General features: G+C 42.6%; 1 protein-coding gene across 3 annotated transcripts in view; it reads left to right on the top strand.

Annotated features, from left to right (window-relative positions):
- Positions 1 to 18,246, top strand: part of Shtn1 (shootin 1) — a 102,047-nt gene that overhangs the window by 55,573 nt on the left and 28,228 nt on the right. For all 3 annotated transcript variants that reach the window (XM_021151995.1, XM_021151996.1, XM_029472552.1), the window contains exons 10-13: positions 1,451 to 1,604; positions 4,732 to 4,831; positions 10,459 to 10,541; positions 16,464 to 16,573. In XM_021151995.1, coding sequence (XP_021007654.1) covers positions 1,451 to 1,604; positions 4,732 to 4,831; positions 10,459 to 10,541; positions 16,464 to 16,573 — 447 coding nt within the window. The remainder of the gene's footprint in view (positions 1 to 1,450; positions 1,605 to 4,731; positions 4,832 to 10,458; positions 10,542 to 16,463; positions 16,574 to 18,246) is intronic.

Genomic DNA, 18,246 nt, shown 5'->3' with positions numbered 1-18,246 from the left:
AGGTAGGAGTATGGCAGCCTCCAAGGCAGGCATGGTGCAGGCAGAACTGACAGTTCTGCATCTTCATCTGAAGGCTGCTAGTGGAAGACTGACTTCCAGGCATTTAGGGTGAGGGTCTTAAGCCCACACCCACAGTGACACACCTTCTCCAACAAGGCCCCACCCACTCCAACAACTCCACACCTACTCAAACAAGGCCATAACTCCCAATAGTACCTTTCCTTGGGCCAAGCACATACAAGCCATTACATTTATTCGGAATATTCTCCACTGTGTGTAGTGTAAAATATCTCTCACCTGCACATAAATTCCCACACAGATTCAGCATTTGTTTAAATATTTGTGTTTGTATTTATACAAGTAATATCCATTCCTTATAGTAAGCAAACTTTCTTTGAAATGTAAAAACAGTAAAAGAAAATTAAGATTACCTGAGACTCTAAGGTATATACTACTTCTGGGGAAGCTCTAAACTTTATGTAAATACATAGTCTTATGACATGTATATGGTTTGTATCAATGGAGTTATGGGATGCACGCCTTCTTTAAACATTTCTAGCTGGTTAATATATCTTCTCACCTAAGTGTGTATTGAACTGTATGGTTTTCTATGGCTGTACACTTTTTTCTCATAATCTGTGAACTGATGATGTTGGTGAACATCTAGGTTGTTCTTAGGCTTTCAGAAGTCTCAGTGAGGCGTTTTTGCTTTTGTCTGGGGCTGCTGTTGGTGGTTGGCTGGGTTTTGAACTCAGGACCTTGGATGTACCAAGCAAGTGTTTGAACACCGAGTCACAAATGTTGGGACTGGAGAGATGCCTCAGCAGCTAAGAGCATTTGCTGCTCTCCCAGAGGACCTGGGTTCGGTTCCCAGCATCCACACAACAGCTTACAACAGCCTGTAACTCCAGTTCCAGGGAATCTGATGCCCTCTTCTGGCCTCCAAGGAAACTGCATACAAATAATGCATACACATAATTGCAGGCAAATACATAAAAAATATCTTTTTAAAAAGTGTCCTTACTGACCAAAAGGCCTCTCTCCCTTCTTCCCTGTCTCTCCTCCATGAGTCCCAAGGATCTTTTTAAAATGCTATCAAAATTTTTCTGCTGGAAAAGAATATAGAAATAACGAATCTATTTTTAAAATGTTTTACATATATTTTACTTTTGTCATTCATGTTTTTTTTAATGTCATTTTAATTTGTTGCTGTAACTGTTCAGAAAAAATAATCAGAAGTGAGATACTTATTTCCAAGTACCAGGGTTATCAAGACCCAGAATCTGTGTGTGACTTTAAGGTGGATTAGAATCTTCCTGATGTGTGTGTGTGTGTGTGTGTGTGTGTGTGTGTGTGTGTGTGTAGTCAAATGAAAATATCCATCCTCCTCCCCCTCCCCATTGACAAGGGGAAACATGGCAGCCCTATTCAAGCTGTGTAACACTTACAGGTCAAAGAGCTGGAGGAGCGGCTGGAGAATGAAGCGCTTCACAAAGAGATCCATAACCTCAGACAACAGCTGGAGATTCTGGAAGACGACAAGAGGGAGCTAGAGCAGAAATACCAGAGCTCGGAGGAGAAGGCCCGGAACCTGAAGCATTCAGGTGACAGCCCGAGTCAGCTCTTGTGTCCATCGCTCATGCCCGTGGCAGAGTGTGTCTGCAGCTAGTTCTGAAGACTGTAGGGAAAAATAACCCAAATTTGTTTGTTTTTTTGTTTGGGTTACTGTATGTGGGTGCATGCATCTGCATGTGGACACTAGAGATCAACTCCAGGAACTGTCCACCTTGGTTTCTTTTTAAAACACTCATTTTTTTTATTTTATGTGTATGAGTGTCTGTCCACCATGTGTGCCTGGTGCCTGGTGCCTGGTGCCTGTGGAAGCCAGAAGATCCCCTGAACTGGAACTATTGCCAGTTCTGAATCACCATGCGCGTGTGTTGGGAACCAAACCTGGGTCCTCTGTAAGGACAGCAAGTGCCTTTAATTGCCAAGCCACCTCTCCAAGCCCCAATCTTGGTTTTGTTTGTTTGTCTTTTCTTTTTTGTTGTTGTCGTTTTATTGTTTAAAGTGAGATACTTCTCGCTCTTGTCTCAGTCTCACCAGTGAGCTCAGCTTGCTGACCAGGAAGCTCCATAGGATCTTCCCATTTCCACTTGCATAGCACTAAGATTGCAAGCATAGACCAACATACCCAGCTCTTTTCATGGGCTCTGGGGAGTTGAGTGCAAGTCCTCAGGCTTGCTTGCACAGTGAGTGTCACAAGGACTGAACAGTCTCCCCAACCCACCAACTTGCTTTTGAATCGTCTTCATTTCTGACTATCACAGTTCAGCAGAATATTCCATTTAACCAATCAAGTCACAAATATGGCAACATCCCCCCCCCCTTCTCGTAGAACCCCTGTGAGCTTCTTGCAGGAACCAAGGCCCAGTGTTGCCATTGGCATGGAAGACCCAAACTGTCAGCATCTCTGAGCCTTTAGAAAGGGAGTCTTATTAAGCATTTATTTTATTCTGTTCATTTCGAAGTGCTTTTCCCAAAAGAATTAAACTCTCCTCTCTTTCTTTTTAAAAGTAATACATTTCATCTTTGGTATTTGTGTCCCCTTCATCTTTGGGGTTTAATTATACATATGAAATATTACTTTCTATGCCACACCTAACAATGAAATAGGCAACAATATATATATTAAATGGAAAAACTTTTTAAAACACCAGGGATTCTGAAATCAAGGGATTTATTCAGCCAGTGCTGGAAAGCTTACAAAAATGTATGAGTTGGATTACTACACAGTTATAAGTCTCTGCGAGACGGCGTGTAATTTGTGATGGGTACATTTCTCTTTATAATAGCTTCAATATTCACTTCACATATTTTCCATTAATTTTATAATGGAATTTTGAAATCCATGTAGAAGAACCTTGTAAGCATTTTTATTTCCCCTTTTTGAAATATTCAGTGCCTTTTACATTCTCACAATAAAAAGTGATTACAATTTACTTTAAAAAATCGATCCAAAATTAAGAAAGTTTCTATTCTTTTTTAGTAAGTGTCAGGGTAGCCTCTCGGCAAATCCATCTTCATAGTTAATGGAAGTGGTGTTACAGACATCTGAGGTTCTTCTAGTTTGAACTGATTTAGAATCTGCTCTGTTGGAAGGTCAAGAGCACTTGCTGCTCCTGCAGAGGACACTGGTTCAAGTCATACCACCCACATAGACCTCATAGACATCTAGAAGATCTGATACCTTCTTCTGAGCTCCCCAGGCAATGGGTACACATGGTGAACATGGATAGATGCAGGCAAAACACTCATATACATCAAATAAAATAAATAAATCTGAAAACAAAAGAAGCCCAGAAGAAAGGAGTTTATGCCTTTTTACTGGATATGGTGGCACATGAATGTTCTAGCTTGGGGGAAGGAGTATGAGTCTGGGTTCTCTTAAGGAATAGGACCAATAGAATGAACATGTGCACCGGATTAATTAGGAGATCTATTCTTCTGGATTACAGGCCGTGGTCCAGATAATACAATGATGGCTTTTTCTCTACAGAACGGTCAAGTGGTTTAGTCCAGGAGGTTGGATGTCTCAGCATTCGTAGTCTGGGGCTGGAGTTGGGAGGATTCCCACAGAGCTTCTTTAGGCTATGTTAGAAACTTGAAGAAGTAGGTTCTAACACCCATGCTCTGAGCCTCCGCATCAGGATAGATGAGCTTACCAATGAGAGCAGGGCAAGTAGGTAAAAAACAGGGCTCCCTTCTTCTGTGTTCTTTTTTCTTGGCCTGACTCCAGAGATGCATCTTCCCGTGTCAAATAATCAAATAAGCTTGATGCTGACCTTACACACACACACACACACACACACACACACACACACACACACACATACATTTTGGTATGGAGAGTGTAATCCCTAGCTCCACACTGTCTGCTTAAGGATTGAGAGGGAAAGCATTGCCAATGAAGAACAGTGTGTGGTACCCATCACCTGTTAGGCGGGAATAATCTTTTCTTTTGTGGTGTGGTGCCAGAGATTAAACCCAGTGCTTTGTGCTTGTTAGGCAAGAGCTCTAGAATAGACCGACACCTCCAGCCCTGTGGTACAAACTTATATTGAGCCTCTTGAATTCAAGAATGGTGCTGTGCCCAGCTCTGTGTGTAGGTCCATTAACATTGTAACAATGTTATATGTTGTTGTTATTATTGTAACGATGCCTATGTTGTTATAGCTTGTGAGAATAAATGAAAATGTCCATAAGTTACAGGCATTTAGGAATGTGGATCTTTACTGTTTTCTGGTTTTTAAGAAAATTGAGTATAGGAGAGAAGAATGCAATTACTAAAATGTGTTACAAATGTCATTTTAGTAGCCCTCCATCTGCATGCTTTTAACGTCTAGCAGGAATAATTTCTTGGTGTTGGAGGAGTGATCTCTGCTGTTACCTACACTCCTTCAGCCTAGTCACTTGTTACTCTCCGCGAATTAGCCACATTCTTTGGCAGTTGTTTTAATAGATGAAGACTTAGATTTTAGTGATGTCTGTTAGTGAAGGACAAGATGAAACAAAGTTGCAAGTCTTCAGTTTCCTCTGGAAATGTCTAAGTGTGCCCCAATCTTAGATCTGAGAGAGGCTGGGTTTTTCTGTTACTTGCATGAACAGTGTGTAGTGAAGAGTACGGAGTCATTTATCTCAGCTCTTTCTGAATGCTTGCTCCCTGTACAGTGGACGAACTCCAGAAGCGAGTGAACCAGTCTGAGAATTCGGTACCTCCCCCGCCTCCTCCTCCTCCACCTCTCCCCCCTCCGCCTCCCAATCCAATCCGGTAAGTACCATTGAGGACCTTCCCGATACTGATTGATGACCTTCCCCATACTGATGTCATTCCATGTGCCTGACTCTGCTAATCACCATAGTCTGTTTTGTTTTGGTTCTTTTCTTTACTGAGATAGTCTCATGTATCCCAGGCTAGTTTTGAACTCACTCTATAGTTAAAGATGACCTAGGATGACCTTGAATCCGATTTGCTTACATCTGCCTCCTAGTACAGGGATTAAAAACACGTGCCGGGGGGCTGGAGAAATGGCTCAGTGGTTAAGAGCACCGACTGCTCTTCCGAAGGTCCTGAGTTCAAATCCCAGCAACCACATGGTGGCTCACAACCATCTTTAATGAGATCTGACTCCCTCTTCTGGAGTGTCTGAAGACAGCTACAGTGTACTTACATATAATAAAAAAAACAAAAACAAAAAACAAAAACAAAAACACGTGCCACCAGCCCCAGCTTCTGCATTGCAGGGAATCAAACCCAGATATTCAAGCATGCCAGGCAGATGCTCCAACAGTCAGTTATATCCTCAGCCCTGTCTTCTTTCTGATACCAGCTTAGGTTGTATCGTTAGGGAAGACAGTAGACAGCAGAAAGGGACATTTCCTAAAGTCCAATATTTTTCTGCTTCTTGTATATCCTTGGGTTTTAAATAACCTTTTGAAGAAATCCTCTGGATCCACATATCCCCTTGTGAGACTTAGATTCAGTGTCAATGTTCCAAACTCCAAGAGGTAGATGTTTATCTTTCAACTCAGATACTTGGAATTTTAAAATTCCACCCGTCAGTGGGATTTCCTTCACCCACCATCGAGACCAAGGAATTTTGAGGGCATCCAAACTGTTTTACTCTTTCCCCCCTCATAATTTGAATTTGAATAAGCTTATACATTTTTTTAAAAGTCATAACTTAAAGCCTAAAGCTACTAATTGTTGTAAACTAGTGATTAATCTAAAAGTACTAAATATCTCTTATCCCAACCTTGATAGTTCAGCCTTTAGTAATTCTGAAAGTAGAACCTTCCACAAGAAAAATTATTGTTTAAGATCTTGGCAAAGGACTGCTGTATGCAGGCAGGAATTCTCTTTTTTTCTGAAGCCTGGCTGGTTTTCATCATTACCTCCACCTGACTTATATTCTGGAGAGACTTTGCCTTCTTGGTGATTCTACCCACCAGCATCCAGAATTAGAGGAGTCAGGCTACTTATCCTGATGGCTGCCTACCTCCTCATGAGGTTAGTTAGCTGCCTTTGGATAATTTATTCTTGAACAAATGGCATTTAAACTTCTGCTGGATGTTTTAGCTTTCATTAACTCATGTGATTTGTTTAATCCTTTCACACAGAGAAGCCCTTTATTCCTGCTTTGCACCTTAGCTGATCCAGCTGAATAGAATGTGTAGCGTGTTCCTCCCACAGGACTATGGAAATGGGACTTTGCTTTTGAAAAAGAGTCTCATTACTTTGCCTTGCCGAGTTGGGTATGACATAATCTACTTTAAGCCATTGAAGTAGTTGAGGTTAAATAATCTTTACAAGTGATCGAGTCCAAGAGTCAATTGAAAGAATTTCAGGTATTTTAAATTCTCTCTCTCCCGGGAAGCTAAACCCATAGGAGATATTCCAAAGGTGACATTTAAAATGGGAAATGCGTCACTCTGATCTTTCTCTCGGGTCTAGAATTTTGAGCTGATAAGAAAGGTCACTTCTATGAGAAGGGAGAACTATTAAAAAGCAATTACAGTCTTGCTGTCGGCCTTTGATTTTTTTAGCCTTAGAAATGCCGAGAGCCCCTAGAATTTAAAGTGTGATCAAAATAGAATTTCCTCTACAGAGCTCTTTACACTTATACTGAGAAGTGAATATAAGAATCAAGACTATATATGCCTCAACCACTGACTCTTTTGTAAGACCCCTAAAAGAAAATTTTCATTGAATAATATGAATAACTTTTAAGATAGATTTAAATAGTATGGGATATAACTTTTCAGAAAAAAAAATGTGAAAAATACTTTTCTTGTCAAAGATATTTTTGCATATGTATTGAGCTCTCAAGGGTACTAAACCCACCCGTGGTTTCCAACTTTGTTCTTGAGCCATTTATTTTATCCTGATATAGATCATGGATAGAGTGACCATGGTGGGGACGGGGAAGGGACTCAGTAGCTTTCTGACTTCTCTTAGTTTCTTCCAGCTGCTTTGACCTAGAGGAAAAAGAGGAAGAAGGCGTTGGTGGGTCATGTTGTAATGGAAGGACTGTCCTGGACAAGCATGTCTCATGGTTAAAGGGGTAGAGGATAGGGGTGGGTCTTCCAGCATGAATGAGCCCACAGGATGTAAATGTAGACAAAGAAACATAAACACAGGGATACTTCTAAGAAACAGGTTGACTGTTTCATTACATGTACACCATACTTGCACAAACTAAGATGGCTGTCCACTTACTAGGCAATGTTCTCTTCTGAGAATATTATATATGTGGCCTCTTATTGACTGAGTGGTGGCATGTGACTCTGTAGACTCATCACAGGGAATTGACTCCTGTGATTATAGGGAGCTAATAAGTCCTAAGACCTATAGGGCACGTTGGCAAGCTGAGTACCTAGGACATCTGCTGGGTGTTCCTCAAGGCTGAGTCCAAAGTCTGAGAACCTATGGTACAGTACTGCTCTGAAGGTTGGCAGACTTGAGATCCAGGAGGCCATGGTGTAGTGATGCAGGTGCAAAAGTGGAAGAAGACAGTGTTCCTATTAGACAGCAGAAGAGATTCTTTCTCATTGGTGACAAGAGCTGCCAATCTTTGTTCAACTCAGGCTTTCAGTGATTGGGTGAGGCCGACATCTGGGAGGACAACGTGGCTCTCTCAGCCTACTAGGATAATTGGGTGTAGGTGGACGAGTGGGTTGTTGGTCCGGTCAGTTCACCTAATGAATGGTTGCCACCTTACGTATTTTCTTTGTAATATACGTTCTCTCTTGATCATTTGTCATTTTTCAATATTGTAGATTCTCCTCTGAGTGCCTCATGTCTCCAGCTTCGGCCTCAACATTCTGCTAACATTTTCTGCATCCACTTAGGTGATGGACAGTAAAGGACATGTGTTCTTATTCCATACTGCAAATAGTCTTATTACATACATGCAAATATATGCAAATAGTCTGAGCAGCACAAACAAATCCCTGTTTGGTCACTTCAGTGTAGAACAACACTCAGTGTACTGAGATATGAGGTTGTTAAAGAGTGTGATATCAAATGAGACTGATATCACTTCTGGCTGGTGAAGACCTTCCAGTCCTGCATGGCATGGGCTCACAAGTGGACACTGAATCATCTTGGGGGAAAAATAAAAACCAGTATTTTATTCCTTCTAGCATCGGAGATTAAAAATATGATATTTTAAAGTCAAAATTCCATACAAACTAGAAAGTCTAATTAAAAATAAAATAGTTCTATTTGGGATCTTAGTGAGACCACAGAAAATAAAAAAGAAGGGGTCTGACGTTCAGTAGTAGGATCAAGACTGCCAAAGAGGGAGCGACTGTAATGCTTTCAGCTGTGCTCTGTGAGGAGATTGCCCACGGTGCCTGGTAAATTTAAGGAAAGGCAACTCAAAAGAATATTAATGAATATAGCCAAATGCAGAAGTAAAAAGTGAAAGGAAAATTTTAAATTGAAAGATTCACTTATTTATCTAATGCATATGAGTACACTGTAGCTGTCCTCAGACATATCAGAAGAAAGCATCGAATCCTATTACAAATGGTTGTGAGCCACCATGGGGTTGCTGGGATTTGAACTCAGTACCTCTGGAAGAGCAGTCAGTGCTCTTAACCTCTGAGCTATCTCTCCAGCCCCCCATTCATCCCTTTCCTACACACTTGTTTTGTGGTCAGCCTCTCAGGTCACCTTCCTTAGAGCTCTATTTGTTAGAATTTACCAAACAGGGTATTAATAACAAAGTTTAAAAAAAAAATAAAACTTTTTTGTAAAGTTTTATTTTATTATTGTGTGTGTGTGTGTGTGTGTGTGTGTGTGTGTGTGTGTGTGTGAGTGTGAGTGTTAGGGCATGCATGTGGAGGTCACAGGAAAACTATTAGAAGTTGGTTCTACCCTCCTGCCTTGGGCTCTGGTATCAAACTCAGGGATTGGGTTAATGAGGCAAATGCTTTTACCCACTGAACCAGCTCACTGTCCCTTTGTAAGCATTTTTGTAAAGAAATGCTATCATATATGCAGAAATGTATATAGTATGGGATGGGAATCCATGTGGTAAACCAAGAAGCCCCCTCCTTTCTTTTTACTTTCTACAGCTGACTTTTTTCTATATCCAGTGTATTTTTTTCCTCAGTCTACTTTATTCTGGAAGGTTCTCTGTGTTATACTGTGTGTGTGTAAAATAGAATACTGTTCATCTTATGCTTGTCTCAAGATGTGCTTACCCAGTGCTGTACTGGCAGAGGCTTTTTCTATTTTCAGGCTAGGGAAACTCTAGTCTGTGTGAAATTTCTTGTACACGTGTCTGGCACACACACTTGTGCCTCTGTGATACAGCTGTCCCTGGGTCATGCCTACATATAGCTTAGCTTTGTGAGATAATGCCCAATAGTTTCCCATAGCGGTGATGATGACTGACATGCCTACCTCAGCTGCAGATCTCTCAACCCCCATTCTCAGTGGTTTCAGACTTGAGTTTTTCTTTTTCTTTTTTTCTTTTTCTTTTTTCGCTGATGTGATAAGCAAATAATATCTGTCTTTAAAACCATGTTCCCTTAATAATTAAGAAAATCAAACACTTTTGTTTGCATGTTGGGAACTTGAACATCATCTTTCATGATTTTTTTTCAACTTTTTTTTTTCCTTATCCATTTTTAAATTGGGCTGTATTCTGTGTTAGTTTTATTCATGGGACTCCTTTATCTATTTGCTAATTTGTCTTTTTACTGTTCATAATGTATTTTAAAGGCACTCAGTCTTTTAAATTTTAATGTCCAGTTTGTCATAATATAGGTTTTATGTGGACTTTTAAATACCCAGGCTGGAGAGACAGCGGTGCAGATCTGCTCTGTCCCCAGGTGCCTGGCTTACACTGTGCAAGCTGGGTAGTCTACACTCCTCTTTTATAAGCAGATGTTTATTGATGGCATACCCTGTTTTGTTGGGGTTGAGTGTAGGGACCCACAGGCTAGGTGAACACCACCGCTGGGCCATATTCCCTGCCCTGCACCGCTATTTTGTTTCAAACCCACACTAAATTTTTGTACTTCCTTGTGTCTGGAAAGCACTTCACAGGGAACCAGTATTTCTTGGATAACTAGTTCTGTTATCCGAAAATTCTTCTTATCCATTTCCTTTTATAAATCTGTGTTCACTGATGTTGGCAGCTAGTCCCTTCCCTCTAGAGATCAGATTAATTTTATACAGGACATGTAAGACATTTTCCTTGCCTGTAAACTGATGAAGACCATGACATTGACCAAAGCAGAAAGCAGCTGGTTAAATGCTAGTTGAGAATTCATGCAAGTATAGGAGAGTTGGTTTTCACCGAGCGTTTAGAACTATCCGTTTTCCATTTGGACAATAAAGCAGCCACTAATTTCTTTGGGATCTCTTTCTTCTTCCCAAAGGTCCCTCATGTCTATGATCCGGAAGCGATCTCACCCCAGTGGCAATAGTGCTAAGAAAGAAAAGGCAATTCAGCCAGAGACAGGTAAGCTTCGTACCTATTCAGTTCCCCTCAAGCGGGTAATAGCGGGAAGCTTGTCAGTAATTGCTGTGTTTGCTGAGCTCTTTGAATAGATTTTTGGACCTTTGAACTTCCAGAAGGATGGGCATTGACCTCTGTCTTAGGGATTTACTGCAGTGAACAGACACCATGACCAAGGAAAGTCCTATAAAGGACAACATTTAATTAGGGCAGGCTTACAGGTTCAGAGTCTGTTATCATCCAGGTGGGAACATTGCAACATCCAGGTAGGCATGGCAGGCAGAGCTGAGAGTTCTACATCTTATCCGAAGGCTGCTAGCAGAATACTGGCTTCCGGGCCAGATTGTATAGCCCACACCCACAGTGACACACCTACTCCAGCAGAGCCACACCCATTCCAACAGGGCCACATATACTCCCTGGGTCGAGCATAGACAAACCAGCACACCTTCCTCCAGCTTACTGTCTAGACTAGATCAAAGAGAGTGTTCTAAGAACGATGCGTTCTCTGGGAATGGTTCTTTGGGGCATGATGGAGAGGGAGTAATCCCATAGAAGATTTGGAGAAAGACTTCTTATCAAGGTCAAGGAGGCCAAGTATCTTATCAGCTGTACACTACCACAGTGTCACAAGCTGAACCGACAAGATGCTGATGTTACATTCTAGTGTAATTAGGCGTGGTGTGAACAAGTGACCATCCACATAGATGTGATAGCATTTAATGCGACGTTTGGGAAATACTGTGGGAAGAAGCGTGTGTCTCTGAGAATCTGTGATGGAGGACTGCTGGCATCATTAGGCAACATTCAAGTTGATTTGGAGCGTCAGAGACACAGCATTTGGGGTGAAAAATACCCAAACAGCATAAAGTTGGAACAGGGGAGAAGCTTCATGCATCATAAAAACCTAAAGACTGTTCTGCTGCCTTGACTCAGGACCCGGGGAAGAGGGCTGAGATGTAGGTGGGAGCCAGGTTCTCAAAGCAGTGGTTGAGATGCTGATGTTTCTCCGCAGAATAGAAGTTTGAAGCAGGAATGCAGTGAGATTCATTCTCTAGAACAGTCACTCTGCCTGAAGTTTGGGGAAACAAAGAATGGGGAAGGGGAGGCTAGGCAAGCAGACAGACAGGTGGGCATGGCAGATAGTCAGACAGGTACACATGGCAGGCAGGGTAGGCACGGCAGGCCAGCAGGGAGGGCAGAGGAATGTCAATGCCTTAGGCCAGAGAACTCAGGCCTGCCTCTGCCTCCCAAGTGCTGGGATTCAAAGTATGCGCCACCACTTTGGCTTAAGTAGCTTTCTTATACAACCCAGGACCACCTGCCCAGAGGATGGTGCCAGCCACAGTGTACTGGGCCCTCCTATATGACTTAATAATCCAGACAACCCGCCACAGGCTAATCTGATCTCCGTCATCAGTTGAGACTCCCTTCTCTGGAGATGCTAGGTTGTGTCAAGTTGGCAGTTAAAGCTAAGTAGGATATCTGCTTTGATATAGCACTTCACGGTCCATTGCTGAAGGACTGATTGGCCCACTCCCAGCTTCTGACTCAGTCTGTCCTCTGAGCAAGGTGTATAAGTGTATGTGTATGTGGCAGTCATGGTGGTGATGTCTGTGCGTGCATGGATGCAGATGTGCAGGCCTATGTATGTACAGAGAGGCCAAAAGAGAACATCAGGTGTCCTACTACGTCACCATCCTTACACTGTTGAGACAGCATCTCTTATTGAAGCTGGAGCTAGGTTGGCAGTCAGCAAACCCCTTTGATCCTCCTTTCTCTGTCCAACACAGTGCTGGGGTCACAGACACCTTCAGCCATACTCAGGTCTTTTTATATGGATTCTAGGGATTTGAACTCAATTCTTCATGCCTTCTTACCTACTGAGCTATCTCTGTAACCCTGTAACTCCCCTTTGGGAGAGGTAATCCTACTGTAGTCAAGAAATTTCCTTACATTCATAATCTGTAAGTCAATTCTAGACTGATTCAAATATAATGTACCCTCTTGGAAGTTTTTAACATCATGATGATATACAGTGGCTTGGTTTTTAAGGTCTTATCAAAAAAATATTAGCAAAACAGGGAAGCAAAAAGAAACTTCATTTCTTCTTGGTAATAACCAGAGATTTTCTTGAGTAACAATGTGGTAATTTCTTCCATGGGGGGGGGGTCTCTGTCTCTCTCTGTGTCTCTCTTTCTCTCTCTCCTCTCTCTTTTCTCTCTCTCTCTCTCTCTCTCTCTCTCTCTCTCTCTCTCTCTNTCTCTCTGTGTCTCTCTTTCTCTCTCTCCTCTCTCTTTTCTCTCTCTCTCTCTCTCTCTCTCTCTCTCTCTCTCTCTCTCTCTCTCTCTCTCCCTCCCTCCCTCCCTCCCTCCCTCCCTCCTTCTCTCTCTCTCCTTTTAAGATCTAACTTATTTTCCAAGTGGGTCTAAAGATTTAAGCCCCAATTAATTACACATAGTATTCTGATCCAAGACTGACCTTGAAGCCCTAACTCAAAGAACCTTTGGTTTTGTTTTGTTGGGTTTTTTTTCCTTTCCACCCGTGGCAGTTCGGTAACATTAGACTTGTTGTCCTCATTAGCCTCTTTCTCTAATCTCCAGCATCCTGCATATTTCCATTGTCCTCCTGATTACATGCTTTTGTGAGACAATTACCAACTGCGCGATTGCAGAAGGAATTACAAAACATACCACGGGTGCTCCGTAGGTGATTCATGCCGGTTTATTAGAACCGCTTAATAGTTCAGAAGTTCATATAGATTGCTTTTTTGCCATTTCAAAAACAGGTCGGTGAGAGGAAGAAAGCCTGTGCGGCTAGCTTAGCACTGCCCTTGTGTTGCGCCTGAGTAGGGAATCTGATAAGAGTGATTTCTTTTCCTTAAGACCAATTATGCCTTTATATTTGGGGGAAAAAAGGCTGAGAAATTAAAGCCTGGTTTATAATCTGTGCACAATACAGATAGTGGCACTTCTCTGAATTATCACTATGATTCTGGCAAGCAAATATAAGGAGCTACTTTAAATTCCTGCTGGTAGATGCTGTCGCAGATTTGAATGGTGTGGCCCGTAATTCTCCATCTGTCTGCCTTAATTAGTTTCTGTATGGTGTATTTAATTGGGTTGCAGTCAGTCCTTGCAGAGTGCTAATCTGTTTGTAGGCGGTGCTCCCTTCCCCATGCAGCTCTTCCTAGTCTCACTCAAAATGGCAGCCTTTCTGAAAAAGAAAACAAAACCAAGAGGAAAAAAAAAAAGGTGTTTTAAAACTGGTCTCTGAGTTCCCAGGACTGAACCACATCCCATGCCAGGTGCTTATGCATAAGACCTGGCTTTTTTAAAAGTCTCCTTTTGAACAGGGTCAGGAAAGCATGTATATGTACAGATACTTGGATGGCAAGGAAGACAGACAGCGAATGAGTGAGTGAATTTCTTGTTTGCCCCCTTGTAGATATTTGTGAACCATCAGAGTAAGTTTCTACCCCCAAATTCTATTTGAGGGCACATAGTTAATCAACCCAAAGCATAGGACATTTGTTTTTCTTCGTTCCCCCCCCCCCAACATTTTTCATTTGTTGGTAAGTTCTAACTTGGGTACTTGTGTTTCCTATGTTGCATTATGTGATGTTTGATACTGATTGTCAATTCCACAAGATCTACAATCACCCAGGAGACAAACCTCTGGGTATTCCCATGAGGAAGTTCCTGGATTAGGTTAATGGAGGTGAGAAGACCCACTCTAAATGTGGGCAACTGTTGCCAGCCCTGGCGCTGGCTAGGCTGAATAAGAAGGCAAGTGCCTCCCTCCCTCCCTCACAGTGATGGATTTACTCTTGTACTGAGCTGAAGAAATTCTGCCTTCCTCAGGTGGCTTTGTTTTTTTCTCTCATTGTTGCAACAATGAGAGAGAGTTACTAAAAAGTAACTAAGACAGCTGTGGAAAGATGACTCTTGGATCTGAATCATGTTCCACATGGAGACATTTTAATTCTTAGTTTTTCAATAGCCTCTGAGGACAGAATTGTCTTTGAAGTCAGATTATACTTACCATTGTAGCAGTGATTCAGCCATTTGGTGCTACAGAGTTGAGGATAATAGAAACTTGTAAACTCTGGAGTTCCCTTAGGGACTCAGAGATGAGATATGGCTACCCAGGTCCACATGAAGTCTTCTCAGGAAAGAAGCCATGAGTTAGACATGAAACAAGCACTGATTACTTTTGGGTATACTGTGGTCCCCTTCATCTAGAAGGCAGCCTTTGTGGGCTTAGCCATCTCTCCCCAAAAGTACAGACATCATATCTGTTTAAAGCCAGAGTTCAGCACTGATCAGGCAAACTGAGAGTCTGCCATCGAGCCTAGGTCTCAGTGGGCACTTAGCTTCCGTGTGTCAGCGGGAGTGAATTCACTAGGAATAGCACAGGTCTAGAAGCACATTAATGGTGATATGTTCCAAAGTGATTCCATACTTTGGCCAAGAAATTCTTTGAGAAAAACCAAATTGATTTTGGTCAACAAGTTTCAGTTTAACTCATTTGTAATCCTCGGCTGTACAGGCAGCAAGCAAGAAAAACCAGACACTCGAGGCTAAGGAGGTAGCTCACTCAAGAATGTTCACTCCACAGGTATAAGGAACTGCATTCAAATCCATTAAAAAATTTGTTTTCATGCCTCTAGCCCCAGAATTTGGGGACAGAGATGGCAGATTCCAAGAGCTACCTTACTGGCTTGGCCTGGTCAAAACAGCAAGCTTCGAATTCAGTGAGAGACCCTGTCTCAAGTCAGTACGGCAGAGAACAATATAAGAAGACACCTGGTATCCTGTTCTGACCTCCACATGTGTGCAGCATACACACACACACACACACACACACACACACACACACACACTAGACAATACAATCAATGATTTTATTTTTTTCTTACGTAGTTTGCTCCGGTGTCACACCCTAACCTCTGAAAGCTAGTTTATAGTCACATTTAATGATTTCATTTAAGTCATCGCTGGACGCATATTTTAAAAATATGGATTGGTTAAATAGACTTGAAAAAAGGTTTGCTTAAATGTTTCCTTTTTATACAATTCCTAAACAAAACATGGTATTAAATACAGGTTTGCCTCCTTGGTGTCCATCTCTTGACTGGACTTCTTTCCCTTAAAGAAGAAATCCCTTTGATCTCTTTTAGATAGGCTTTAGTCCACTTTCTTTGATATACAGGATGTAATAACTTAAAAAAAAAAACTTTGAGGCAAAGATGGATGATTTGGGAAAGGCACAGAGGCTGAAAAGATGTCTCAGTGGGTAAGAACACTTGGCATGAAGACAGAGGTTCAGATCCCCAGCAACCCCTTGCAAACCAGGGCTTGGCTACACAAAGGTGGAGGAGGTGGTGGAGACAGTGCTGGGGCTTGCAGGCCACCAGCCTAGCCCCAAGTTTAATGAGAGACCATGTCTCAAAGGACTAATGTGGAGAGAAATGAAGTATGACACCAGTGTGCTCCGGTGGTCTCTGTACATATCTACAAAGGCATTCAGACAACACACACGGGAGGAGGAGGGAGGAGGAGGGAGGAGGAGGGAGGAGGAGGGAGAAGACCTGGAGGTAGCCATATCTCCAAGTGTGTTCTTGTGTTACCTTTCTCAGAGGTGAGATCTTGTTGCTTTCCATGCTACAAACTTTGATTGTTATAATTCTGAGTGCTCTGATTAGAAATTCTTCTTAATTAAATATATATATATATATATATATATATATATATATATTATTTGGAACATTGCCACAAAGTAGCTGTCACCACAGTGAATTATTGGTGTTCTGCCACAGCGTGAAAAATGACTTCCGTTAGTTCACACAGCACAATGTCACCAGCAAGAGGAATTTGCCGTTTCTTGTGCCTAGAATGATTTCTGTCTGTGTTCTTCACACAGCTGAGGAAGTCACAGACCTGAAGAGGCAAGCAGTGGAAGAGATGATGGACAGAATTAAGAAGGGAGTTCATCTTAGACCCGTTAACCAGACAGCCAGACCCAAGGCAAAGGTATGTATAGCTGTGCACCCTACTCTCAGCTGTGTGTGTGTGTCTGTCTGTCTGTCTGTCTGTCTGTGTGTGCGTGTGCGCGCGCGTGTGTGTGTGTGTGTGTGTGTTTAGTTATGGGTATTTTGCCTGCTTGTGTGTCTGTGTATACTGCATTCATGTCTGCTATCCAAGGAGGCCAGAAGAGGGCATCAGTTTCCTTGGACTTGGAGTTATAGGTGGTTGCCAGCTGCCATGTAGGGGCTGGAAGTCAAACCCTGGTCCTCTGAAAGAGCATCCAGTACTCTTAGCTACCAAGCCTCCCACCCTTTCTTTCCTTCTCATCTTCCTTTTCCTCCTCCTCCCTTTTAAAATAAAAGCTTGGAATCTGATGACAGCTACATCAGGACTGACTGCCAAGGCTTGGAAGGTAATGTGTCCAAGACGTTTTCAGTTCTGTATGAGCCTGTTTTGAGAGGGCTCTGTGACCGCAGGTGAGCCTGAGCTGGTTTGGAAGGTCATACATCATCTCTTCCAGAGGGGCGTTGATGGGAGTCACCATGTCAGACAACTAAAAGTTGCTACTCACTCTCTCTCTCTCTCTCTCTCTCTCTCTCTCTCTCTCTCTCTCTCTCTCTCTCTCTGATCCCTTGTTCTCTTGTGGGTTTCTGAGTATCCACTCTGTGTCAAATACTGTTGTGGGCACTGGGGGCTAAGGCAGTAAGGGATACAGACTTACCTCCCTGAGACTTCAGTTTATGTGTAGGGGGGAAAACCACATGGTAATAGTGGAAGAGACCTATCGGTAGAGTAAGCCAGTTTGCCAGAATACCGGCAGTTGCCTCCCAAGTAGCACAGTATGGGGATCCATGCTGGGTGCCCATACAGACCTCCCCCCGCCCCCTTGTGTCTGTCTATCACATTCAAACAGGCCCAATACCAGTTTTTGAGATTTCTCTTGAGAAAAAAAAAAAAGATATCCTTTCTTTCCTTGCTCTAATGAGATGTGGGGCAGCCTTCTTTTCCTTCTTTGTTCACCGTACTCCATGGCTCGCTTCTGTTTTTCTTTCAAGACTGCACCTCTTTTGTGAGTGCGTGAGTGTGAGCAGGAACACGCATCTGAGCCTTTGTGTCTGTGCTGGTTCATGCAGATACATCCATGTCTGTGATGTGCACATTCCTGTGTGTGTGGGAGAGGCTAGGGAAACCTGAGGAGACGCCCCTCAGGATGACTCTTGCCTCTCTCACTGGCCTAGGGACTGCTGACTAGGCCAGGCTGGCTGGCCAGTGAGCCCCAGGGCTGGGATTATAAGTCTATGCCACCACACTAAACTCTTTTCAAATGAGTTCAAACCCAGGTCCACGTGTTGGCAAGACAAGTATTTTACCAGTGAAGCCATCTCCTCAGCCTCAAGGACACTCTCCTCTAACTTTGTGAAGTTCTGTGGAATAACTACTGAATAGAAGTTCTAAGGCACCTCTAAAGTTGCCACTTGGTAACCAGCAGGCAAGACAGACAGGCAAGGTACAGACTGAAAGAAAGAAGAAGGAAGTCTTACCTCACATCTAGGCAGACAGAAATTTCAGCCAACTGTGCCTCTTAGGTATGAGCCAGTGATCTGGAAGCAGGGTTCTAAGTAGGGGAGGAAGAGAGAAGGAAGCTGGGTAGAATAATCCCGTAATAGTTTAGGTGCTAC

Source organism: Mus caroli, chromosome 19 (assembly GCF_900094665.2).
Source record: "Mus caroli chromosome 19, CAROLI_EIJ_v1.1, whole genome shotgun sequence".
Classification (NCBI taxonomy): Eukaryota; Metazoa; Chordata; class Mammalia; order Rodentia; family Muridae; genus Mus; species Mus caroli.
The sequence above is the reverse complement of the archived record's forward strand: the minus strand, read 5'-3'. Positions and strand labels throughout refer to the sequence as shown.